General features: G+C 34.1%; 1 protein-coding gene across 1 annotated transcript in view; it reads right to left on the reverse strand.

Moving 5' to 3' along the window:
- LOC148608661 (uncharacterized) overlaps window positions 1-27869 on the reverse strand; it is a 72034-nt gene that overhangs the window by 23214 nt on the left and 20951 nt on the right. The window contains exons 22-53 of the mRNA XM_088545300.1: window positions 27375-27529; window positions 27100-27223; window positions 26242-26399; window positions 25853-25967; window positions 24599-24813; window positions 23752-23866; window positions 22245-22441; window positions 21429-21543; window positions 20408-20715; window positions 19930-20044; window positions 19575-19738; window positions 19150-19264; window positions 17730-17947; window positions 16375-16489; window positions 15924-16096; window positions 15127-15311; window positions 13821-13944; window positions 11732-11837; window positions 11345-11544; window positions 10670-10784; window positions 10156-10400; window positions 9673-9787; window positions 8383-8561; window positions 7885-7999; window positions 6678-6835; window positions 5725-5839; window positions 5240-5385; window positions 4892-5006; window positions 2779-2978; window positions 1200-1314; window positions 660-826; window positions 173-287 (exon numbers count right to left, since the gene is read on the reverse strand). Coding sequence (XP_088401426.1) covers window positions 173-287; window positions 660-826; window positions 1200-1314; window positions 2779-2978; window positions 4892-5006; window positions 5240-5385; window positions 5725-5839; window positions 6678-6835; window positions 7885-7999; window positions 8383-8561; window positions 9673-9787; window positions 10156-10400; window positions 10670-10784; window positions 11345-11544; window positions 11732-11837; window positions 13821-13944; window positions 15127-15311; window positions 15924-16096; window positions 16375-16489; window positions 17730-17947; window positions 19150-19264; window positions 19575-19738; window positions 19930-20044; window positions 20408-20715; window positions 21429-21543; window positions 22245-22441; window positions 23752-23866; window positions 24599-24813; window positions 25853-25967; window positions 26242-26399; window positions 27100-27223; window positions 27375-27529 — 4917 coding nt within the window. The remainder of the gene's footprint in view (window positions 1-172; window positions 288-659; window positions 827-1199; window positions 1315-2778; window positions 2979-4891; window positions 5007-5239; window positions 5386-5724; window positions 5840-6677; window positions 6836-7884; window positions 8000-8382; window positions 8562-9672; window positions 9788-10155; window positions 10401-10669; window positions 10785-11344; window positions 11545-11731; window positions 11838-13820; window positions 13945-15126; window positions 15312-15923; window positions 16097-16374; window positions 16490-17729; window positions 17948-19149; window positions 19265-19574; window positions 19739-19929; window positions 20045-20407; window positions 20716-21428; window positions 21544-22244; window positions 22442-23751; window positions 23867-24598; window positions 24814-25852; window positions 25968-26241; window positions 26400-27099; window positions 27224-27374; window positions 27530-27869) is intronic.

Genomic DNA, 27869 nt, shown 5'->3' on the forward strand with positions numbered 1-27869 from the left:
TGATTTAAGGAAAAGCGGAGAAATTGGGCGGCAGAAAAAAAAAGAATAATAATAATCAGAAGAAATACATGAAGGTCTTCCCTTTGAAATGGAAAGCCCTTAATTATCAGCCTGTATATTGAGCCTTTCTACAAGTGTCAGTTTATCTACTTTGATAATACACTGAACCAACCTCTGTTGACACCTGTAATAACCCGCCACTGCATCTTCACATCGACAAACTTGGTTACATCCATCGTACCACTGCTGGCCCTGTCTGTAGGCCACTCCATTGTATATACATACAGCTGAAATTATCATTCATTGATGAAATAAACACAACCCATATTTTGAGATATTTTATAGATATTTATAAATTATACATGTGGGAATACATTGAAAACTTCATTTCATATCGTTAAAACTAAATGTATGATATAATTCATATGCATCATCATCTTGAATTACATAACCACGAGATTCGACAATACGAATAATTATACAATGTTAATGTGATCATTGCTATATCATTTGTTACGTCTCTTATGGTCATATCGACCAAAACTTCCTTAGGGATAATATGTTCTAACTTTACTTTTACAACAATGAAAAAAACCCAACAGGATCTAAGGTATCCTCTCAGTCATAATAAATAAGTTAAATAGGATGCAAATACTTACGTAAGGGTTCGGGTATAGGTCTAGTGATACCCGTTGCGGAAGTAGTCAGCACACCAGTGTATGGTTCTGGTGTAATAACAGGTGGACAATAAACCGTCTGACAACATGTGTTGTTAGGATCTTGGACAAGTGTACAGAATGAAGGTATTTGTGGATGTCTAGCACAACTGATAATAATAACAAAATACTTTAATCATTTCATGATTTGTCTGTAAATTAACACAACAAAACTTAAAATTGGTTTTAAAGGTGATTTATTGTAAACAAAAGCTCTCATACATAAAATAAGTCATCACATCTTCAAAATATATTAGATGTTACTGTAAATACCCCAGTCTTAGAAATACAAAATGCTACTGTAAACAAACCAGACCTTAAAAATATAAAATGCCACTGTGAATACCCCAGCTCCTGTATATTGAGTGTGTCAGTATGGGAACTTTTGACCTTAGATATACAATGTTTCATTGAGGATGCTCCAAACACATAGTATTAGGATTATTACCTTTTCAAGTGCAATTCTATGTACTGTAAACTTACATTTCTGTACATCTATATCTTCCAGTCTCTCCGTCGAAACATTCACATTCTAACGTGCATCCATCCATCCATTTCTGGCCTTGGCTGTACATTTTACCATTGTATACACATGTCTCTGAAACAACATAATAAAGAGCTGTGCTTTAAGTGCATGGAACACCCGGTGCCATTTTAACTTGTCCTTATGCTTTTAATGAATTTAAATGATCAACTAAAAATACTATGAGCCCGGTCAAGTACCCCTCCCCTCTCCAAAAAAAAAATTATATTCGATAAAAAATGCACAAATTGTTTGGCACTATCTACACTACCTCAAATTTACCTAAGTTTGTTGTCTTTATTTGTCACCCATACATTTCTATCTTGTTCAAAACACACTTTTCTGACAAAGTCACCAAGTACCTTGTATATTTCTAAGACGATCATCATAACAAATGGTCCTTTTTGAACGATTATTCAACAAAAAAAATTTCCTTGGCAGTTTCCGACCTTTTTTTAAAGAGTAAAACACGGAAACTTGAAAATTGGCATTGATGAAAATCGAAAGAGACCTTACATCAATAGATTTGATTCGATTCACCCAAATTTTATAAAAGATGATGAAAGTGTTTTTGAGTTATTGTCCAAAACCTTGAAAATCCCCTTTTTTAAGTAAAAAAAAAATTCATAACACGGAAACAAAAAAAAAATGAAATTTATAAAAATCGAAAGGAGCTTACCTCAATAAATATGAACCATTCACCCAAGTTTCATAAAAGTTGGTGAAGGGGTTTTTGAGTTATTGTCGGAAGTGTAGACGGACGGACGGGCAACGTATACCATAATACGTCCGGTCTAAGAATGGGGTATAAAAAGCCATTTTAGATATTTTATTGAGTGCACTGAGTCAATAAATTTTCAACGTTCCTGTTGACACCAAAGGATATAAAGAGAAGGAACTAAATGCTTGTTGTTTCGATGCAACATTTCTTCTTCAATACTATCAAACATGTATTTAAAATTCAAAATTTCTCTTTGAAAAGACTAAGATTAGAAAAATTGTTAAAGCTAAGGCTACGAATTAGATTACCATTGTATCGGCACGAGTAAATTATTTTGAAAGATTTTTGGATATTAAATTTTGGTGACCACCAAATTTTCTTTTTGAAATATGAATGAATGTCAGGTAAGTATTCTTAATATATATTCCTAAGAAATTCTATACTCCAGTGTTTAATAGTTTGCCCAAAATTGAAAATACCCTACGGATTCCATATAAGATGTAAGAAATTGCCTTTCGTAAGGCTCTATTGTCTCAAAATCAAGTTCGGTGACATATGTTTTTACATCTAAATTCCTAGGTATGTTTAACAGTGGAAATGTATGGAAAGCCTAAGGAAATTCATATACAGGTATTGCAATAGAAATATTAGGTATGATCTCCCTTAGGAGATACATGTAAGGCTTATTTCTAATACGTATATGAGAATGGGAGGGAAATCACTGAAACGAAGAGTGAAAAAACATATTCCAAGGTTAAAGACAAAACAGGGTAAATGTCTACTGTTTACCCTATAGTAAAAAGTATTTTATTACATACTTGCTCCATTGTTTTGTGGTATGATTTGTCCGTCAGGACCTTTAGGTTGTTGGCCTCCAGTAAATACACCTTTCGGTGCAGTGATGACTTGATAGGGGTTTTTGGGATTAGGGTCAACACAGAGTGGAGCTTGACAACACTGATCATTAGGATCTGTCAGTAACTGGCATCCCACCTTCAATGGTGGGTATGTTGGACATCTAGCAAAAACAATAGTTGAGTTGAATTGGCAATTTGCACAGTATTCCTGGTCTCACTTTTGTGCGTGAAATAAATGGACAAAATATTTACATCGAGTACTTAAATTGTTAAACAATCTACCTTATCCTTTCATCTTTCGTTTACCGCGGACTTGACTTTTTATAAGCAACTCGGCGGGGGTTTCTCAAAACCCTACTGGTGCATTTGGTCCATGCTCCCAGTTTTTAGAGGAGTCCGAGTTGCTCAATTGCTTTCCTTACTTTGAATGTATAATTTTATTACTCTATGTTTTTTTTTGTTGAATATGTCTGTTTTCCTTTCCCCATACGCAGTTAAATCTCGACTTAAAAACATTATGCATCGTTGTTTTTTCCAAAAAAGATGGTATACCTAGATACAAATATAAAGTTCTTGGTAGAGATTCCTCAAACTTTGTAAGAAATAATTCCAAATCATCTTCCAAATAAACAGAGGAAGATGTTTACAAAATGCTGGAATTTTTAATCGACAAAATATTTGTCCAGTGTGGTGGACGTGTTTTTCAACAAACGGTCGGCATTCCAATAGGAACAAATTGTGCTCCTTTACTTGTTGACCTATTCACTCTTATGAGGCTGACTTTATAGCTGATTTCATCCGAAAGAAAGAATATTATTTGGCTATATCCTTTAGTCTCAGTTTAAGCTATATAGATGACGTATTATCTTTGAACAATACTAATTTCGGGGATTTGATACATCGCATCTACCCCAAAGAACTTGAGATAAAGGATACACACTACAGACACTGTAAGTTCAGCCTCATACCTTGACCTACACTTAGAAATCGATGGTAAAGGAAAACTATTGACCAAACTTTACGACAAACGTGATAACTTTTCATTCAGAATTGTCAATTTTTCTTTCATCTGTGGCATCATCCCTTCAGCACCTGCGTATAGAGTATTCATATCACAACTTATACGTTATGCCAGAGCTTGCCGAAACTACGCAGAGTTTTTGTATCGCACTAATACTCTAACAGATAGGCTTCTGGAACAGGGTTATGCTATTACAAGATTGAAGTCATAAGTTTTATTGTCGTCATCATGAACTCGTGGATCATTATGGTATATCCATCTGCACCATGAAAACTGATTTATTCAACGGGTTATAGTTTTCCTTTCCTCGTTTGTCTACCCCGAACTTGACTTTTTATGAGCAACTCGGCGGGTGTTTCTGGAAAAGCAGAGGACGCTTACCCTACCGGTGCACCTCGTCCATGCTCCCAGATTTTAGTAGAGTCCGAGATGCTCATTTGCTTTTGTTACTTTGTATGCATGATTTTAGTTACTTTATGCTCTTTGTTGTGTATGTCTGTTTTCTATGTCTGGCTTTTGTCCCTGGATTGCATTCTTTTGATTACCGCTATAATCTTGGTTCCCTTGATTACTCTTTCCATGTTTGGTCTTTGTCCCTGGATTACATTCTTTTAATTACCGCTATAGTCATGGTTCCCTTAATTATTCTCTTACACACAAGACAGGCAATATAAGGCAAATGAAAAGGAGACAAAATGAGACTACTCTGAAAAAAATAGTTCTCACTTTTTCGACTATGATATTTATATACCTTATTGCCGTGTGAGATTTTATTACTTCATCCTCGGGTGCGATAAACATAAGTTGCTTATATTGTAAATAGAAAGAAATTTCCTTTAAGGGTAAGATTTCAATGTTCTCTAACTAAGCAGATCCTCGTTAAAGAACTTGAAATCCTACCTTTCCAAGTATACGATTTTCCTGTATTGGAATTTCAGTGGTGTTAGATAATTAATCTCCACAGCTTAGATACTGATCACTTAAAGCGTAATGTAGTTCAGTTCATCATAACTAACAAACAAAAACAAATCAATTGTAAAATTGTTTACCCACCTATCATCACATGTAATTATGTCATTACCAGCGTCATCGCACCTACATTTTTGTTGACATCCCACATTGAAAGTTTGTCCCTGTCTATAGGGTACACCATTGTAAATACAGTAGTCTGGAAATTAGCAAATACAATAAAATAATTAATTCCAATAAAGGGAAGTTGAAGGATTTACATTTACTCTTCAATTGCATTAAAATGCAAGTGTAGCCTTACCTTTCTTCACTTACATCTAATGTAATTCCGAACAATTTTTATTTAATTATACATTTCCCCCTTTTTGTTATTTAAGAAATGCATTTATGGTTGTTAGCATTTTATTTTATCATGATAAACTAGAAACGTACATGGCTGAGGTGCTAACGGGTTAATTGACGGTGTAACGGTGGTTTGATTCGTGTGTGGAATAAAACAGTCTGGCAGTGGGCAACACGGATCTCGTGGGTTGTACTTCAGTTTACACGTTGGTGGAATACTTGCCATATCTATGCATCTGTGAAAAGTATTTTTAATCGTGTTGTTATCATTGTACATAATGAACGAGTCAAATTAAAAAGGAATAAATCGATTGCATTTATTTGTCTAAAAAACATACATTGTCTTGTAATAAGTAAACAAAAATATGAAGTTATTAAACACATAAAGATAAATATAATCGAATAAATTCCTTAATCAACATTTATAGGCAAGATTGTTCAGATCATATCGCCTTGTATTTAAGTAAAGAATCAAATAACGCAAAATATGTAAATGGTTTCTATGGACTCATACAATAATTTTGCATTACAAAATATGTAAAAAAAATCCATGCATCCTAAATAATTCGACTTACCTAGGTATACATTTATGCAGTCCAGTTCTTGCATCAACACACTCACATGTATATCTACAGCCATCCTGCCACCGTTCACCTTGTTGGTATGACTTACCATTGTAGATACAACCTTCTGTATAAATGGAAAATAGACCAAAACTACACTTATAAAGAAAATAATTTTGATATTTGAACATTCTTTTCCTTAACATCGACGGGTTGTGGATGACCTTTTGAAGATGTATTAGATGCTATAGCTTTTTGTGATGTACAAATCCTAGAGTTAGTAATGACAATATTAAACTGTTAAGATCGTCAGTGACGGCGGTAACACCCATTTTACTTTATCTCATGTGTTGTGCCAGAGCTAGCCAAAACTACGCAGACTTTTTATATCGTGCTAGTCTTCTGACAATTAGGCTTCTGGGACAGAGTTATGGTGCTACAAGATAAAAGGCGTCACTTCAGAAGTTTTATAGTCGTCTTCCTAACTTGTTGGTCGTGATGGTGTATCCATCTGCACTATGAGAACTGATTAGTTCACTTTATCATAGTTTTTCTTTCAGCTTTAATGTAGTCCGGACAGCGTATTTCATGAGAAACTCGGTAGGTGTTTCTTGAAAATCAGAGAATGCTTACCTCACCGGCAAACCTGGTCTATGCTCCTGTTTTCATTGGAGCCCGGTTTCCTATTTATTTCTATTTTTTGTACGTATTATGTTCTTTGCTGTTAGTGTTTGTTTCCCTGTCTAGTCTATATCCTTGAAATATATTCTTTTGATTCCTTCTTGAGTCCCGGATACTTCGACGTATTTTTTGTTTGTTTGTCAGGTTAACAAAATGCACATTTGTAAGCGGTACTGATTAGATCAATTAAACATTCAAACGTTCAAAGAGAGTTGCTGTTGTTAAATAAGCACCGACATTATAGACAACTAAATTCAATAACTTTAGTTTGACCCTGAACCTACCTGGTTGTTTTTGCGGTGTTCCAACATGTGGTTGTTGTGGGTTCATACCACTAATTATGTTTGTTTGCTGTGATGGACACAATGGCTTCTTACAACATTCTGGATCCAATGGGTCAGGAATTAGAATACAATTCGGCTGGTTGTCATACTGTGGACATCTGAAACATTAGTATCAACCTCTAAAGTAGCATCAACTTTCAATTGTTTTATCTTTTAAATGCTTTTTGTCAAAAATGCGATTTGAACAGCCTAGAAACATTTCGTTTATTGACATTTGTTTTTGTCTTTGAATATTTTTGCACTGCATAACGCTGACTCCAAAATGAACACAGTCATGTATATCATTTTTTTTCGTTTTCTTTGTAGTCAAATCAGGCCAACCCCATACTAAATGTTAAGCAATATCTATCTTGATTTTACCAGAGTCAATTAATATAGCAAAATTCGATATAACCCGAACATGAACGTTTGCAAAAAATGATACGAGGGGTACCGTTGTATTGAGACCAACAAATGTTTGAAGGAATATGAATACAATGTAATTGAATTCTAACAGGACTATCTACCATCTCGAGACGATCAATGATAAATTGTCATCATCTTGTACTTCTACAGAGACTGTAAAGTGCAAAGTTTAATGTATTCGCATGGATTTCTTTTAACAAAAATTCTATACATTCAAACTTATATATTTCTTTTGTATTCTTTATTTTGTCGTTATATGTGAGTTCGACAAGACAAAAATACAAATTATGAAAAGGTTTTGAAGTAGGTTATAGTACTTTTATGGGGATGAAGTTCCCATTTATTCTAAGATTTATAGGCATGGAGAATTGGGAATGGAAGGATGTGGAATATGGATGGCGAATGGGACGAGTGCATAGAGGGATGGGGATTGTGAAAGGGTAGTATGGGTAAATTTTTTTTCAGTATTAATTGATATGAAAAATGTATTAAAGTGATTTAAAATAACAGTTTAAATGTAAAACTATTAAAAATATATAATTTAATAAGTAATATGCGATTGGAATTCTTACCGCTATAACCTTGGTTCCCTTGATTACTCTTTGAGGGCTTCGGATTTTTCTATGGAGTATGGGGAATGAAAATGGGGAGCTTGTGAGTTTATACCAAGATATGTATGTTATGACTTCATTTTCTTGATTTATGTTATAAATTAAACTTATATGCAGCTTGATCTACTCACCTTGAAGAACATTGATATACACCACTTTTTCCATTTGTACACACACATTTCTGATTACATCCATCATACCATGTCTGCCCTTGGGTGTACTTCTTACCCTTGTATGTACATATTTCTACAAAATTAGGTAAGTAAGTAACCGATCAGATAGGTCAAATATAAGTCAGTAGGACAAATTATACATTTTTGGCAGAACACGCACAAATACTAATTATTTGAATTATAGGAATGTATGATTACTTCATTTGGGCACAAAAAATATGATTTCAGAAAAAATGTGAAATGGTTGATACCTGAACAAAAAAATGTAAAACAATGTATGCAATTCAACCACTAGGGAAAATAGTGATACTCTATGTGAAGATTACACAGCTATTCTACTACCCCTCCCATTCCTCTTTTTTAATAACTTTTCACCACTTTGCCCATGCACCGTTGCCTAATACCCTCTAAAGTCTTTACTCCATTTAGGTACAGTAAATTAGAACAGAATTCTACCTGATGGTGATGGAAACAAAATAAAAGGTGTTGTTGGTTTAATTAGTGGATTGTAGGTTGTAGTATACATTTCCACATTGTGTTTCGGCGTGCTTTGACATCTTGGTACACGACAACAAGGATCACTGACATCAGTTACCATCTCACATCCCTCAGGTAATTGAGGAAATTTAGGACATCTGGACAAAAAATTTCGTGGTTTTTAATCAGTTTTATTTATACATAATGAAAATACATTTGCCCGTCTTGTATAACATCCTGTGCATTTTCAAAAAAAAAAGACAGCCCATTATAGAGCTTAGGTCATATCAAGTTAATGTGTAGATTCTCATCCCCGCCTGCCTCCACTGAAAAGGGCCCGCCCCATTTTTTTTAACGGTGGTTTAAGTTTCCGGATTTCTTTTATGTCCGTATTCGTCACGACTTTACTTATACACAATACCATATACTTCCGGTAAAAAACGAGTAACGTTGTGTGCGTTTACAGAATATCGATATTTTTCGGCAGATCTCAGATTGGTTTTCGTTGTTAGTCGCATTATAAGGATTAAAGAAATATAGCCTTGATATGGCGCAAACATTACCGAAAGTACACATTTCCAGAATTTCTTTATCGAATTCGTCAACGGGAATAAGATTTTACAAATCTTGGAAAAATTTTAAAAAAATTATATCTTCCACCCGCCCCATTTTTGTAGTTGCTGGTGGCTGAGAACCCACAAATTAACTTCATATGGCCTTACCGCTCTATTACGTCTAAGTTTGGCTTTCAGATAGGTCAAATATAAAATTTTCATTACAATTATCATATTACGGTATCATAGGTAATCAATAACATTGTGTGATTAAGTTTCAAAATCTTAATTAAATTCATAGTAATTGCAAACACTCAATTACATATACATGTTTCTTACATGTTTCTTGGTTACGACATTCAACACCAATATATGATTTAATTAAAAGTTAAGTTGCTTACAGTCAATTTCACATTTTGTATTTATTTATCGAAGTAACTATGATGCTATCATAACATTAACTAAATAAGTATATTTTGGCAAATGTCTAAGCAGAAGCACACTTTTCCATTAAAAGGTGGTTAAACATTATTAGATTTTTAGAAGAAAGTGTTCAATAGTGCCCAAACTTGTTCGATACGAATACCCGAAATGGTATTCTGTTTAACATGACAAATCTTTTTCTAAATGTTCAATTATTAACTTTAAAGAAAACCACAATCTTCTTTATAATGGATCATTACAGTTCTGCCAATCAAGGTGTATAACATTTTACCTTTCTGTGCACTTGTAAACACCAGACATCCCGTCGACACACACACAATCGTAGCCACACCCATCTCTCCATCTTTGTCCTGTTGGGTATCTTACTCCTTTATATTCACAGTACTCTGTAAAAGTTCATATAATGGCTATAGTTGTATATAATTTAATTTTATTGTTTTTATATTAAATTTGATGTGATAAATATGTTTATTGTTTATATATAGATAATCAAGATATGTTAACTCATTATATAATGCCATTGATGATGAAGAAAAAAAGTACATTTTTCCGAATTCTTACAAAAAGAAAATATAAATTACATAGTATTAAAACCTAAAAATCAGAAAAAATAATGTATGATAATTTAACTGATAATTAATAATGAGAAAGGAGAACAAAAGAATAAAAATATAATCATACATTTTTAAACTAGCAATGGTCAATTTATATCAGGACATCACCATTGAAGTGGAGAAGAATAGCTAAGACTTACTTGACTTTTGATTGGAAGGGGCTACAATTGCTGGTCCTCCTATGATCTCACCGGGTTTTGGTAAGGGTGGAACTTGGTATTTTGGTGTTGTCAAAGGAGTTGGTGATACAGAACTTCCAGTAAATGGCTTGGGACTGACTGTGATTTTAAGTGGTGGAGATGGACAAACTGGTATTTGACAACATGGATCGTTAGGATCAGTCTGTGATGTACAACCTACTGGAAGGTCGGGGTATGATGGACATCTGCAACATGTCATTATGGTATTTTGTACACTTCGAAATTTTGGTACGAACAATAGTATATTGCCACATTATTGTTTTTTTTCAAAAAAGACATTTATATTGAAAGAAACGTTCATATCTCGTTATCTCTCCACGAAAACGCACCCTCCGTACAAAATTCATCATGGAATTCCACGATCTATCTCAGTGTTGATATTATAATGAAGAAAGACCTTATCATTTACACGGTAAGAACTTTTTATTATTTGTCTGGGTAATTAATGACTTACCTGTCAAAGCAAGTATAATAGTTATTTAACGCATCGTCACATCTACATTTCTTCTGACAATCTTGGTCCCAGGTCTGTCCCTTCTTGTACAATACCCCATAGTATACACAGAAAGCTACAAATTCAAACAGCGCCCGTAAAGTCAAGGCTTTTTGTATTAACCTACACTGAAAGGCCGTGCACAGCAATGTTACATTTTTGTGTGTTTTGATTTGATATTTTTGTTGTTGTTTCTTTGAGACAACTAAATGTTGGAAGTACATACAAATGTGGAAAATGTTGTTTTAGAATATAATATAAGCATGGTTCTGTCTATACTTCAAACAGCGGATGATTCATCACGTGTGTTCTTTCATATCAAAAGTATTATAAATGAATTCTAAAATTTAAAATTATCATCACAATATTCGAGTCCCTGGGAATATGGCATTTTGACTGTTTGTTTGTGTAAAAGGTGCACATGTTACAGCACATTTCATGTTCCTGTTCGTTGAAGAATTCAAATAAAATTTCACTTCAATTATTTACTAAACCGCACTTTAATTGTTAATACAATTGCATATTAATTTTGTAAGGGTTCCTCGTAAAATATAATGATTGAAAGATATGCTTGAACTAATAAGTATGAGCTTCTGCATGATTCATAGTAATATACTAGGCACTAGTGCAACAAACCTGGAGGTGTAGGAGATATTATCTGAGACAGTGTCGTGCTTGGTGCCAATGGGTTGTATGTTGGAGGAGTCCTTTGGCTAATGAATGGTACATAGGGTGTTGTCATATCAGGGTTACATACAACATTCTTACAGCAGAAGTCATTGGGGTCTGGCACAAGGGAACAACCTTCTGGCAGGTTAGCGGGCCAAATTGTACAACTGTAAACAAATGAACAACTAGAGGCAACGTTTAAATGTTTACGTAGGTGCCTTCACCTATAGTTAAAGAAATAATGATAACATTGCCTTAGATAACTTAGAATGGGAAATTGCTGAACAAAAAACTAAAAAAAACGATAGTATGATAAAGCGAAAAAATCATACCTCAAAGATTTGAAATATTTACCGTTCACTGCATGTGTGGACTCCGTTAACACATTTACAGTTGTAATCACATCCATCTTGCCATCTCTGTCCTGACTTGTACTGTGCATTCTTGTAGATACAATAGTCTGAAAACATGAGAACAATCACTGTCAAAGAAATAATAGTTACTATAACAATACAAAGGAACAAATGAATAAAGATCTTAGATCCGAAACAATGCCGCAAAACATGTTATGGTCTTTATCAAACACTTTAACGGTGAAAACATTGTTGTCTTGTGATGTTAAGAAGAATGTTGTTACTTCAATAATGTGGTTTTAATAAACATACATATTAAAATATTTCTCAAATTCACTTTATACAAATAACGGTCAAACGATAATAGAAATATTTCGGTCATTATTTTTGACAATGTGCGCAACTAACATTAACTTTTATAACATGAAAATTAATGTTTTATTAAGTTATTTATCAAATTTAAGAAAATAGATATTCTGACGATTTATTATAGCATGTTCTGACACATAATAAACATTTATATAAGTAGCGGAAATACTTGTAGCTTAGGTCTGCCAAACATGTGCACCTCAGCTGAATCGGTAAAAATACCGAAGCGTTAGCTGTTTGATGATTCAAATACGTCAAAATCCCAAACCATGGCCTACATATGAACAGATGAAGGAGAGACGATTTACATACACAATGTAGCGAACCGAATAAAAAAAGATTACACATAAAAACTGAGATAAAGGAAAACAAAACAACACAAACAACTAGCAATTAGAAAAAGAAGGGAGTTGAATCAGTTGCTCAGGCAGGGAAAGTACCGCCAGCGACAGCTGCCATATTGCAGGTATAATCCGGTAATAATCTGACAACAATAATGCGGCACAGAAACACCGGCCAAACATTATCCACGTTAAGGTGTAATCATTTATTTAAAAAAAAGTATCATGATGTAAACGTAGTAGATAACTTTGAAATAGTGGTGAATTATCTGGAATTGACAAATTCGGCTCACAAAAATTACCATAAATCTTACGCCAATATCATTTTTAAACCAACTGAATTTGATCTTAAACTTGATATTCGGGACAATAAATCAAGAGATAAAAAATTAATATAGGGCCAACAATTTACTAAAAGATTTCAAAAGAAATCAAATATATATCTCAATGCTCGTAGTGACACAACAACGTATCAAAGTAATAAATAAAATGTGTTTAATCGACAATATTAATATTAAGCCGGACCTGCGTATAAAAGTTCCTGTATCTCTAATAGGGGACTTATTTTAAGAACATTCTATTTACTTTAGTTTGGACTAAAATTCGAAAAAAAGAAATAATAGTTTTGAAACTGAAAACAATCGCATTGATCCAAGAGCACAGTCATCATATTAAAGTGTGGTATGATGTGAGAAAAAAATCTGTATCAAATACATCCACTTCCTGCAGAGAATTATATAATGTATAAATCTTATCGTTCAACACATGGACATGTCACCTTTTATGAAACTTTGAAAGTTTAAACACATTATCAGGACAGCACTGCGATAAATAATTGCAACGAAGAACCGTAGTGAATCCTTTAACCTAGCCACTTTGTAAAAAGATCTACTTTACTTTGTATGTACGATTTTGGTTGCTTGATGTTCTTTGTTGTGTGTGTCTGTTTTCCATGTTTGGTCTTTGTCCTTGAATTGCGTTCTTTTGATTGCTGCTAAAACCATGGTTCCATTGATTACTCTTTAATGCGGCTGGTAGATGTCAAATTCTTTGGTTAGGCAATCCGGTAAACGTCGAATCTAATTGAAGATATCTTCATATCAGTCTGTCTAATTCTGATGTCGACCATAAAACTTCTGTAGTTCCTGAAGACACCCTTCATTGAGAAGTTTATTGGACAATATCCACCCTTTAAAGATATTTACTATCCGGTAGTCAAAATTCTCACGATTGTCATAACGTTTTAAATTCCAACGTCTTATTTTCTAGTTGTCTCTATAATTTCAAGTACTATCGGGCGAAAACCAATAGAATACTTTAAAACATAACAAACTGTCAAAATTACAGACAGAGAAAGTAATAAAATATATATTAACTTACTTGGTGTTGGCGACGACGAATTCAAGTTTAAATTAGGTGTGGCTGACACGGGTTGAAAAATAGGAACTTGTCCAGCTGGACCCGTTACATGTTCTCCTGGTTTTTGTGGAAAACAAGACGGAATCTATGAAAAATATAAATGGTATTAATTAGCTAAACGTGTACCATCAAACCTAATACAAGTTTTTGGTAATAAAACCAAAAAGAAACTTTCAATCCTTTTTGAAAATATGCAGAAAAAATTTCAATGTGTATTATAATTATAAAAACATTACTATGTTTTCTGTGCAGTACCTATATTTACACCAGGTCAATACCTTTGTAAGAATACCTACTTATAACTTTTCCAGTGTTAATTTTATACAGAGACATATATACTAATTCTTCGTTATACAAATTTAAATAAGTCAATATTGTAAGAAAAATGTAAGCTATGTAACAAGTAACAATTAGAATATTTTAAACAGGAAATTAGAAAACAATATATGTTGATTTTGCTTTAGATAAAAAACGATTTATGCTAGGCTAAAGAGAAAACTTATTTCACTTTTTGACAATTAGTATAAATCCTAGAGAGATCAGAAGAATAAAATCAAGACTTATAGATTAGTACAAAGGAAATGCAGATACAACAATGAAAAAAATAATATGTTTTGAGTTTGTACTGGTGCTATTAGTAATAGATACGATTAGTGGATTGCAAAATATATATATATATATATGTGTGTGTACTAAGTTACAGCCCTAGATTAATACTACGAGGAGGAATGACCCGGCCAGCGAAAGCTATATTTTTATATAGCCTACCTGGCCGAAATGTTTAGGGCGCTGGATTTAGTGCAGGCGGTGTTGCCATAGATGTCACAGCGGTACGAGTTCGAGTCGCAAATTTGACAGTTCTAACATCGTTGGGAATTTTTCAGACCCTTCTATAAGTTTACGTAACCTTCCCTGTATCAATTTGACCCGATCAAACAGTGTAGCGAAGAGAGTCGTCACATTCTGAGACGTTGTATATATATGTGTGTATTTTAGCTTCATTAAAGATGACAAATACACAGTAGAGTCAACAATAAACACTAAGAGATTAATCTGAGTATAATTATAAAATTACAGATTGGCTGATTGCAAAAATGATTTTGTTTATCCGGTGTGCGCCATGTGTTTGAGGTTATTTGTAATATTCCCCATAGCATGTACTTGTATTTCAGGACAGAGTATAGGAGGATTAGGTCTACCATACCCTATAGAATAATGAATAACTGACTAAACAATATCATTTCATAATAAAGTATTAGTAGTATACCTGACAACATTTCGGATCTTTAGGATCTGGAACCATTGTACATTTTTGTGATGGCGTATATATTGTACATCTTTGACGACAACGGATGTCATTGGATTGTCCGTTTTCACAAACACACACCTTATCACAGGAATCATACCATTGCTGGCCTTGTGTGTATGGTACACCTTTGTATACACATACGTCTGAAAATAAACAAATAGATGCATTGCACACAAAGATAATTTTTATTTACAGCATTTAAATTTTAATTCACTGAGTCAAAGGCAATTGCTTGAGAATATTACTTTCCATTTACTGCCAACACATCTCATTTGTGAACAATTACAAAGGAGGTGCGAAAATAGAAATTATTTCAAAATGAAAAGTAACATGTATCTAAACTGGTCAGTATGAGTGCAATACTATATATCAGTATCGCTTGGTATATCCCACTCTTACAAATCAGTATTATCAAGCTTGGTATATCCCACTCGTTCCAAGTTAATGATGGACAGCAACCAAACACGCTTAAATTAGGGTAACAACAAAATTATCGAACACTAAACTGATTCGTAATCAACTCAAGTTAAAAAAAATCTGGCAACATAGATATTACACCACCGGAACAGCTGATGTATGCCAAACTTTTATAAAGCCACAAACCAATTCGAAATTTATCCATCCACTGGGAATCGAATAATTGCGACCAAAGTCGGGCGGAAAAAAATGATAAACAGACAAGGTAATTCCTATATATCACCCACTCGTTGAGTAAAAATACAATAATGAAACCAAAATATATGTATCATAATTACCTGGTCGTTTGGTTGACGAAGGGGTTGGTGATACTACTGATACCTTTGGCGGGTTTATCGTTGTTACGGGTACAGGTGAAGGATTACACTGAATAACTTTACAACATGGATTACGCTGGTCAGTAACTAAATTACAATACGAGGGCCTTGGAAAATTTGAGTAATCCTGACACCTATTGAGATAACAGATATTTTTTTTAAATTGGTCAACTGGTCATCAAGTCTTTATAATAAAAACACGTATAGTTTTTACCTGAGGATCAAAATGAATAGAACATGTCATAAATGAATCATAATCATCAACATCATATGTCGGCTTAGACCAATATTGTTTCAGACGCAAAAGGTTAAAATTTCCAACAAAAATAATAGTATGAACTATTATTAACTTTCTGTACATCGGCACTGCATTTCTCAAATTAAAACTCTTATTGATTAACAAATTAATTACTTTGAAACACATCTATATTTGCCTGCCTGTTCATCCAAACATTCACATTCAAGAGAACATCCATCATTCCATCTTTCTCCTTGTTTATGTTTTAACCCGTTGTACTGACATGAATCTAAAATACCAATACCAGAGAAGTTTTACCATGTACACAGAAGGACGATTGTTGTGGGGGCTTTGAATTGTACTGTAAATTATGCTAAAAATATCTACATGCTTAACAGGTCTGACCACTATATTATTGAATATCCTTAGGACCTATGATTCTTCTAAAGTGTCATCCTTCCGAAGTTTCAAAATATATAACAATATACATTGTTGTAATATTATAATAATTTAAAATACATCATTACATTTACTGTAAAAAAAGGAAGAAGAAAATGAGGCAAAAAGCTTGTTCAGTTAATTTCATTGCCTTGGATATTAATTCATCATAAATATGTGTCTTATTATTTCACAAGATTGTGATGCCAAAAAAATATATACATTATGTTTATACCCTAGTTTGTAGTGGAGTCCGAGTTGCTCATTTGCTATTGTTACTTTTTACGTATGAATTTAGTTAATTTATGTACTTTGTTGTGTATGTCTGTTTTCCATGTTTGGACTTTGTCCCTGGATTACATTCTTTTGATGCCCCGTGCAGGTCCGGGTGTTAAAAGAATAGGCCCGAAGCAGTGCTAAGCTTGTCGCAAAAGGCGACTAAATAGTGCTCAGAACCCTAGCCGGGGGCTAGGGTGCTCTGCCCACAGAGCAACTGGGATGTGTGCCCCAGGTGGTGGAATGGGGTACCCCTGGCGTGTTACATGCTGGGTTGTCAGGCTATAATACGGAAAACCTGACTGCAAACCATAGTGATGCACCGTGTTGGGAAATATGCCACGTTCTTCGCACGTTAAAGAACCCTGCTGTGATATTCTCTCATAAGAACCATAGCCACAGGAGGCCAAACTGCCCGACCCTACCCACCTCCCCCTATTTCCAGTGGCAATCAAAATTTGTCGATCCCATTATCCTTGTGTCCCATCCCATTTTTCCCATTCATCATCATTTCATGTTCATTTTATCATCCACTTCATGTTCATCGCCTGAATATAGCTGAAATTATGCTGCTCGGGCGTTCAACGCCAACAAACAAACAAACAAACATTCTTTTGATTACCGCTATAACCTTGGTTCCCTTGATTACTCTTTACCATGTCACAGTGACGGCATTAAGCTTCATATTTACTCCTTAGATTTTGAGATTAAATCAAATAGTAGGAAATAACTGTAATATTTTTTGTATAGACGGAAAAAAATTATTAACATCACTTCAACAATAAATTAATGAAAAATATAATGATATTACTTACCTGAATATCCGACTTGGATAGGAGTAGGCAATGTAATGATGTATGGAGTTGGTGGAAGAGTCGTTTTTGGCACTGGACTAGGGCCCTGATCTGGTTTGATAAGAGGTACACTTGGTGGTCTCAAGGCATTTGGTTGACAGACTGGTGCCTTACAACACACATCATTCGGATCAGTATCCAGATAACAACCACTTGGTAGCGGTGGCCATTGTGGACATCTGAAACAACATAAAGAGTAATCAAGGGAACCAAGGTTATAGCGGTATTCAAAAGAATGTAATCCAGGGACAAAGATCAAACATGGAAAACAGACATACATAACAAAGAACATAAAGTAACTAAAATCATACATACAAAGTAACAAAAGTAAATGAGCAACTCGGACTCCACTAAAAACTGGGAGCATGGACCAGGTGCACCGGTAGGATAAGCGTCCTCTGCTTTTCTAGAAACACCCACCGAGTTGCTCATAAAAAGTCAAGTCCGGGGTAGACAAACGAGGGAAGGAAAACTATGACCCGTTGAAGAAATCAGTTGTCATGGTGCTGATGGATACACCATAACGATCCACGAGTTTATGATAACGACCATAAAACTTCTGTAGTGATGACTTCAATCTTGTAGCAACATAACCCTGTTCCAGAAGCCTATTTGTTAGAGTTCTAGCGCGATACAAAAAGTCTGCGTAGTTTCGGCAAGCTCTGGCATAACGTATGAGTTTTGACATGAACACTCCATACGCAGAAGCCGAAGGGATATTGCCACAGATGAAAGGAAAGTTGACAATTCTGAATGAAAAGTCATCACGTTTGTCGTAAAGTTTGGTCAAGTTTTCCTTTACCAACGATTTCTAAGTGTAGATCAAGATATGAGGCTGACTTCACAGTGTCTGTAGTATCCTTTATCTCAAGTTCTTTTGGGTAGATGCGATGTATCAAATCCCCGAAATTAGGATTGTTCAAAGAAAATACGTCATCATCTATATAGCGGAAACTGAGATTGAAGGATCTAGCCAAACAATAAACATAGGCTTCAGTGTTAAGGTTTTATAATACATATCAATAAAGTGTAAGGGAAATTATTTGTACATTCATATTGTTTCCACTGTCACTTCATTACAGGTTTATGTATCGATTTAGTTTAGGAATGACCACTATAATTTTTGTCATGGTAGAATACAAAATCAATTAAATGGTACACAGCAAAAAAACCTGCACCATAGGGGATTGATTGTTACTTAAAATAGACTTGATATTTCAATAGATCCTCATAATTCAATTATAGTATAAAACGAGCAATTTTTCATACAGGTTTTTTGGCGTCTTTGTGTTTATGTCTAGGAAAAGACGATTTGTTTTACCCAATAAAATGTGTGATCTCTTTATTACAACAAAATTACGTTTAACTTTTCTTTTATTACCTGTCATTACACCTGTAATCCCCGGAAGTTGCATTTTCACAGGTACACGTTAGATCACATCCATCATTCCAGGTCTGGTCTTGTCGGAACGTTACACCGTGGTACACACAGAAGGCTACAAATCATCTCTTATTAACAATCAATATCACCAAAATGTTTGGTTCATTTGCAAATATAGTAAAAACAAACATTTCAGGTGCTGAGGGATTTGATATGTATAGAGAATTGTTGACGTATTGATGGCAACATAATCCTATTTTGGATGGTGTTTTGTGAAGATCGGTTGTAAGGTTATTTGTTTTGGTTTGATAGGTCAACTAATAAACAAATTGAAGAATGTAAAATTCTATTATGCGGCCAGGCTAAATTAAAATGTTTAAAAACGATTGATTTGGATCAGGACAGATAATAAATTTGGTACTTACATGGTATACTTGTAGAAACATGTGTTGTTGGTGACGGAGGTATAAGTGTTGGAAGATCAGGATTTAGTGTAGTTGTTGGAGTACAATACGGCTTCTTGCAGCATGGATTTGTGTAATCAACAACAAGACGACATCCAGGTTGTAAGTCTGTGTATTCTGCACACCTACAATCACGTGGTGATTTTATAATAGTATAATACATGTACATCTATTAAACAAAATGTATTTTATCTAAATTAATATCAGCAAAAACTAATTTACAAATGTGTGCAACTAATTCCTTTCTTAAACGCTACAACTATGACATTGTTCTTTCTATTGGATTGCACAGAAGGACGTTGTCACTCAAACTTACTTTTCTCTACATCTATAGTTCCCTTGGATATCAAGACATTCACAGTCATACATACACTCATCCTGCCACTGCTGCCCTGGTCTGTATGTCTTACCCTTGTATACACAGAAGTTCTCTACAAACATAATATACACCTTATACCACTGTGTAATATATAAAACAAGGGTTTGAAGTGTCGCATAAGGGACACCCCAGTAATACTTATTTTTCTCCTTCAAAGCATCTGATAATAAATTTCTTCTTCTATGCATATTATATGACACATACATGACATTTATTTTTTTAATTACTTTCATGTAACAAAAAGATAAAACAGCTTTACGGTAAGAAAAAAAAACAACCAGCACATCAATATCTATTAAGTTCAGAATTTGGTCGATTAAATATTTGTTATTATTCAAGTAGTTTACCATACTGTTATAGTGTATCGACAAAAGTGGTATCGAAAATGAACAAAACAGTCGGAATATGGACTTACTTTTGTACACTGGTATCTGTGTAGTCTGGATCATTGGTGTGTAGGAAGGTTCAGGCTGTTTCATTGTTGGATAAGGGTATATTGTTGTATGGGCGCTAGGTGAAATATATGATGGTGTAGTCAATGGTTGAGGAATAAGATTTAAAGAGTCAGGTTTGACACCACCAGTAACTTGTCTTGGCGGAATAACGTTGTATTGTGGTGTGGTCTGACCTGTTTGTATACACTTAGGAACTTTACAACACAATGGGTCTCTCGGATCGGGCTGCATAGTACAACTAGGATCTACTGTTGGTACTTGTGGACATCTAAATGAACAAAGATTATTTAAGCTTATCAAGAGGTTTAAAGTAAAGACAATATTAAGATATCAATCTTAGACTTATATGGAACATATATGTTCAAACACAGATTTCTTAATTTTACAATGTAAATAGAGACGAATTGGAATGTAAAACTTTTATACAACAGTTGGCCACAATATACAGCCATAAACATCAGAAGACAAAGTTCCATCACTGAAATAAATAGCGCAAAGCAAATTAAATTCGGGATGTCATCCCTTCTCTATGGTTATATCACAACAATATTTTCTCTTTTTTTATTTTAGTATAATCATTATATGAATAACAAATTATAAACTGAGAATCAATGACTCAAAACATGTGCCCTTATACACGTAACATGTACATGATATGTTGCATAAAATAAATGAACTAGTTCGATTGCTTTAAACGCATTTGGTGTTTATTTAGATAGTTTGGTGTTTATTTAAATAATTTGGTGTTTATTTAGATATCTTATTGTTTATTTAGATATTTCATATGGACTATCAAATACGAAATACAAAAACGATACAAAATAATCTTTAAAAAATTCAAATTATCAAGGAAATGACTCAAGATATAACTTACATATAGCATTCACGACACGTGTGTTAGAGGATTTATCAAACTGTAGAAACACCACTAGAAACAAAAATAAATATATATATAATAATATCATTTGTAAAAATCCATACCTGGAGTTACACCTGTAAACACCAGCAGTACCATCTTCACAGTAACAAGTAAAATCACAGCCATCGTACCACTGCTGTCCCTCTGTATATGTAATTCCATTGTACTTACAAGCATCTGAAAGTTGGAAAGTATTGAGGCCTAATTATTTAAATTGTGTTATTGCTTGACTTCTATCTCTTCAACTGTTCTATCATTTGGACTCTGGATTTTCATTATTTCTGCCTTTGTAATTTTATTACCATTCTGACCGATTTGACCACTACGTTTCCAATATATCTTTTTAAAACTTTTCCTTATCGGTGGCTCCCAAACATTAAACAGCTTACTTATCAAGTGACCTCTCACTCCTGGAAGACTCTTTCATACAGCTTACACAGCTATTAATTTCGACCTCCTTCTGAATCATTCTTTTCTATTTTCAGATGAATGAATACAACCATATGATTTCATATTGACATTTGAGTGTGATTTTGAAGCATTCTATCCAAATGTAAAAGATCGCGAAAGAATTAATTGGTTGATTTTCGATTTCACTGTTCAAACTCTACATCAAAAGTGTGCACAAAGTCCACCTTTATTCCATGATGGTTTCTCCTGTGCCTGTCCAATATGACATAAAAGAATGATGTAGTAGTATCATTTCTAATCTTTTCTATGATTGACTTTAATTTGAATTATATATCATAAACTGGTGATTCGTATGGTATCTTCTTCTTATAATCAATGAAACCAAATGAGATTGATAGGAACTTTCGTATCAAGGAGGTTAAGCATGTATAGCAAACAAGAAATTATTTTTTTACAAAAACACTAACTCCTTATAAGTGGTACTGGTAGCATTGGCTTGGCTGTTGTTGGCTTTAATGGAGGAGCAGTGGTTGTTGGACCAGTATAGGCTGGATTTACAACTGTTGTTTGTAATGGACTGTAACATTCTGGAATTTTACAGCACGGATTTCTGGGATTTTTAATCAATCGACATGCACTAGGTAGACTTCCAAACACTGGACATCTGGAATGCATAACAGTATATAATGTGACACAAAAACCTAAATTCACCTCATTCTAAACATCGTTTCAAAAAAGGTTACATTGCGTAGTTATTATGTACACATAATGATACACGCTTCAGTTGTTAAATGAAATTACAAAAGTACCAATCATATAATATTGCAAACTTCGATATGCTGTACACGTGTTTCACGGTGTAACTTGTCATCAGCAGCGATATGCTGTACACGTGTTTCAAGGTGTAACCTGTCATCAGCAGCGATATGCTGTACACGTATTTCAAGGAGTAACTTCCTCATCAGCAGCTATATGCTGTACACGTGTTTCAAGGAGTAACTTTCTCATCAGCAGCAATATGCTGTACACGTGTTTCAAAGAGTAACTTCTCATCAGCAGCTATATGCTGTACACTTGTTTCAAGGAGTAACTTCTCATCAGCAGCTATATGCTGTACACTTGTTTCAAGGTGTAACTTCTCATCAGCAGCGATATGCTGTACACGTGTTTTAAGGTGTAACTTCTCATCAGCAGCGATATGCTGTTCACGTGTTTCAAGGAGTAACTTCTCATTAGCAGCGATATGCTGTACACATGTTCAAAGGTGTAACTTCTCATCAGCAGCTATATGCTGTACACTTGTTTCCAGGTGTAACTTCTCATCAGCAGCTATATGCTGTACACGTGTTTCAAGGTGTAACTTCTCATCAGCAGCTATATGCTGTACACGTGTTTCAAAGAGTAACTTCTCATCAGCAGCGATATGCTGTACACTTGTTTCAAGGTGTAACTTGTCATCAGCAGCGATATGCTGTACACGTGTTTCAAGGTGTAACTTCTCATCAGCAGCTATATGCTGTACACGTGTTCAGGGAGTAACTTCTCATCAGCAGCTATATGCTGTACACGTGTTTCAAGTAGTACCTTCTCATCAGCAACATTAAGACTAAATACAAATTCCAAAGAAATGAATATAAGTTGTCAAATCCATAAGTGTCGAAAAATAAAGCTAAATCCAGCACCAAGAAGCTCTACCATGTGCTATACAAGGAATGAAGCCTTAGTGTTTCATGAATTTTTGTGTTACTGCAAATTTCGATAAAATGATTCATGGTCAGACAAGTCTGACTACTGGGTTAGTGAATACCCAAGGGGACCTTTTGTCAGCCAGCTGTGGTTACGAATATTAAAGTACCCATCATATGATGTCACAAATATCGATTTGCTGTACACGTGTTTCATTTAATTTATCTGGAATGGAGACAGTGATGTGTCGTTCAGCCTAATACTTTAAATTGATTAACATTTGCTTACTTTGGAGTGCACCTATATTTTCCCTCACTTGCATCAAAACATACACAATTATAGTCACAGCCATCTTCAAAGGTTTGTCCTTGAGTGTATTCTATACCTTTGTATATACAAACACCTAAAATAAACCCAGAAAAAAAAAACTAAATCAGGATCGCAACTTGCTTCAAGTAGTGTTTTCATTTTTTCACAAATCATTTGAGGAGATGAAAAAAATTTCAGGTTAAAATCAATTCTAGTCCAAATGATTATTATCAATTATAGATTTATCGTGTAATATATTTGGTTTTTGGATTTTGTAAATCGCTGATTACTGCTTTATAGACGTCAATGAAGTCACGGTATTGAAATGCGATGATGATAAGAGACAATGTTCTCTCTATATATCAAAGATGATCTGTTTTCAAATTGACATAATGGTCAATTGAAGGACAATAATAACTTGTGGACAACAGGTCATTTAAACTCGGTAAATGAGTGAACCGTATTAAATTAAACTCAGGTGTTAGTTTATTTTGTAATATTCTGCTGGTTGGACAAAATCCACAGCAAAAGTAAGGTGAATTAATTTTATTTTACATATAATTACTGTATCCGTTTAATATATAGGACATGTTATTCCTTACAAAAGGTTTAGATCACAGATTTTTCTAAACATAAAGTGAAATTCGTGTTGAAATTGTCCAATATTTGTGATTATTGTTATGATGAGTATTTTATAATAAACCTTAATAAAAAAAAATAGGTACAATGATCTGTTTCACAACAATTCATCGTATAAAATATAGAAAAGAAATCGCCAAGGGAGTTATAAAAGGCCTACACATAGACAGATATGGCCTATAGATACCTAGTTTAGTTGGTGTTGGAAGCCCTGGTTTTGGTGTTGGAATATGATATTGCCCAGTAATTGCATTTATCTTCAAAGTTGGAACTGGCGTCGGTACATTAAATGGCCCGGGACCAATTGTTGCCCCTGTACAAAACTGAGCTAAGCAACAAGAATCACGTGGATCTGTCATTACAGAGCATCCAACTGGTATATTTGAATCAAGTGGAGCACACCTGTAAACAACAAATACGATTCACTATTACAGAGCAGCCGATTGGTATAGTAGAATCTGTACACTACAAGTATAATTCACCATAAAACAACACCCAGCTAGTGTAGTGTAGAATCTGTACACTACAAGTATAATTCACCATAAAACAACACCCAGCTAGTGTAGTGTAGAATCTGTACACTACAAGTATAATTCACCATAAAACAACACCCAGCTAGTGTAGTGTAGAATCTGTACACTACAAGTATAATTCACCATAAAACAATACCCAGCTAGTGTAGTAGGATCGGGTGGAGCACTTTAATATCAAATAGTACTCATTGATATCGATAGACCAACTGCTACAACATGATCGAGTGGAGCACATACATATATATATTTGATAAAGAAAATTGGAATCGGGAATTTATGGGCGATAGCTATTTTTCTCTAGGGAATAGGATATTTTATATGGACAATAGGGCTTCGGCAATTGGAAATGGAATGGGGTGTTGTATATTGAACTTTATGCCATTTAAGAGCTGTACTACATTTTTAAGATATATTATCAAGCTGATTTTCATATTGCCAAATTCTTAAACTGTTATTTTCATTTCAATTATGTATAGCTTTCATGTGTAAATAAATACTTAAAAAACTGGTTCCCCTGAACATCCTCGTTAAAAATCCTCATCCCACATATTTTATCTCGATTTCAGAACTCCAACTCCATTCTCTATTCTCCGTCCACCATATACTATACCATAGATTTGACATTTTACCCTCGTACAATTACTGTACGATTAACAGTTAAAATTTGTCTTTAAAACCGCATTAGACTGAGTGTTGTTCGTTAGGAGTCATAAATACCTTTTTGATGTGTTTAAACACTCACTTAGCTTTCAACAATAAAAACTTATTAGTCCCTTAAAGAAGGAATTTTTATCGAAAATTAATATTATATAGTATACTTTTAGCTTCACAGAAATACATTCAACACAATTTCAAAAAGGATTCTACGTGTAAAGACGAGTCAAAGGTCAAACAAATGTTTTACAAACCTCTGGTTACAGGTATAAATGCCTCTGCTGGAATCATCACATCTACATCTATAGCTACAACCATCTTCCCATATTTGTCCCTGGAGATAGCTTACTTCCTTGTATATACAATATTCTGTGATAAAATACAACCAAGTGATAATTCATTGTGAAATTATCAATAGTGCATCCCAACCTTTATTCTTATTTACTTTGTTTAAAAGATAAGTATTCATTTTGTTGTCTTGAGTGCATGTCCATAACTACCTTTTACGATGGTTTGGGTATTAGTACGTATTCTAGTACTTTGATAAGTCTTTATCTTTTGTATTTAACTTTTAACTTTTATGTTTATACAGTAGTGCTGTGTATCCCATGGTAACATGTTTTGGGCTGATTGTAGTACATACGTTTTTCTGGCTGAAGCATTGGAGGTATATTTGTAGCCTTTGAATAGATGCGGGTGGGTGGAATACCAGTCACTACACATTGTGGTTTCTCACAGCATGGATTAGAAAAGTCTTTCACCATAGTACACCCAGGTTGAAGGTTGACATACACTGGACATCTGTTTAAAGAATGCAATCTAAAGTTGAACTTTGATATGAAAACCCCTATAAAAGTCGGTTCCATGTTGTGTTGCATGTATATACAAGTCAGTTGTCTGAAATCTCGGTATTTCATCAGCACCAAATATAAATATTTTGTAGACGTTATTCAAGTCAACAACCGTATAAGTTTCAACACACATAGTTTGAGAAGTAGACATTTGAAATCAGAAGCATCTCAATCGTGTTTGATTAAACGGTACCAAAAGTAGGTCGTTTATAGAAGACTACTTATTCATCATTATTACCAAATTTTCTTAAAACCTATCAAGTAGTTTCAGATGTGCATAAATATTATCAGATGGAAGACAGCGTTCGGTGACAAGCGCAAAGTGATAGCATAAGCACACCTGGTCCTTTTGGTGACTAAATTTGGTGACTAAATAAACAAAATTGTATGTTTTTAGAAAAGACTTGAACAGTGGATTTATACAATCATGTATAGTGTGATTTGTTTTATACACTGGGTGTATGACGAATTCTCATAAAAACAGATATGGTATTAAAAGAAAAAAAAACAATTATAAATATAATGGTTTCTAGAAGTGACCAGTCTGTCTTCAGTATTAAATAGCATTGAAAACATATTGGAAGATGAGCTAGAAAAACATAAGGTTTGACATTAGCTGTCGGTACATGAGTAAGTTCCTTTGACATTACCTGTCGGTACAAGAGTAAGTTCCTTTTATCTCATCATCACATTGACATGTGAAATCGCAACCATCCTCCCAGATGTCTCCGTTCTTATAGGCTTGTCCTTTGTAAATGCAAACTCCACTCTTTCCTACAATATGTTGCAAAATATTAACAAACATCTACAAATTGGGTTGATCTCTATTCTAGATACTTAAAAAACTTAAAACTCGAAGAGTTATTGTACATACATTAACAAGGCTATGTTATGAATATTCCAAATAGACAAAACCATACCGTACCTTGGAAACTAGTTTCTACCCCAGTGTACTTCGCAGGTGGAACCACTGACGTACCATTCTTCCCTCCACAAACTCTCATCTCACAACAAGTTGGATCGCGTGGATCACGAATAAGTTGACAGTCTGCTCCTGTACTTAGTTGATATTCTGGACATCTAAAATAATCGATTCGTATGATTTGTCTTCCGATTGAAAAGGATGCTCTTCAAATCTTCATCATTATGTAAGAAAGATTGTTAAAAAATTACTACAAAAGATGAGATCATGTCAATCATGTGTCAACCATTATTAACCTGAGATTCTTATTTGAAGGTTTATATGTGTCGAGAGGAATGTTATTTGACGTGAAAAGGCAACATCCATATTATATTCTACTTCATTTGGATTGTGTAATGAACTTCTCAGCCCATCGTGGATAATAAACGCATGAAGTTTACCCTATAACACATATGCATTTTTTTCACTTCTGCTGTGATTTACATGTACACATGTACA

Source organism: Perna viridis, chromosome 9, assembly GCF_037379345.1.
Source record: "Perna viridis isolate PV_CMFRI_1.1 ecotype Kerala chromosome 9, ASM3737934v1, whole genome shotgun sequence".
Taxonomy (NCBI): domain Eukaryota; kingdom Metazoa; phylum Mollusca; class Bivalvia; order Mytilida; family Mytilidae; genus Perna; species Perna viridis.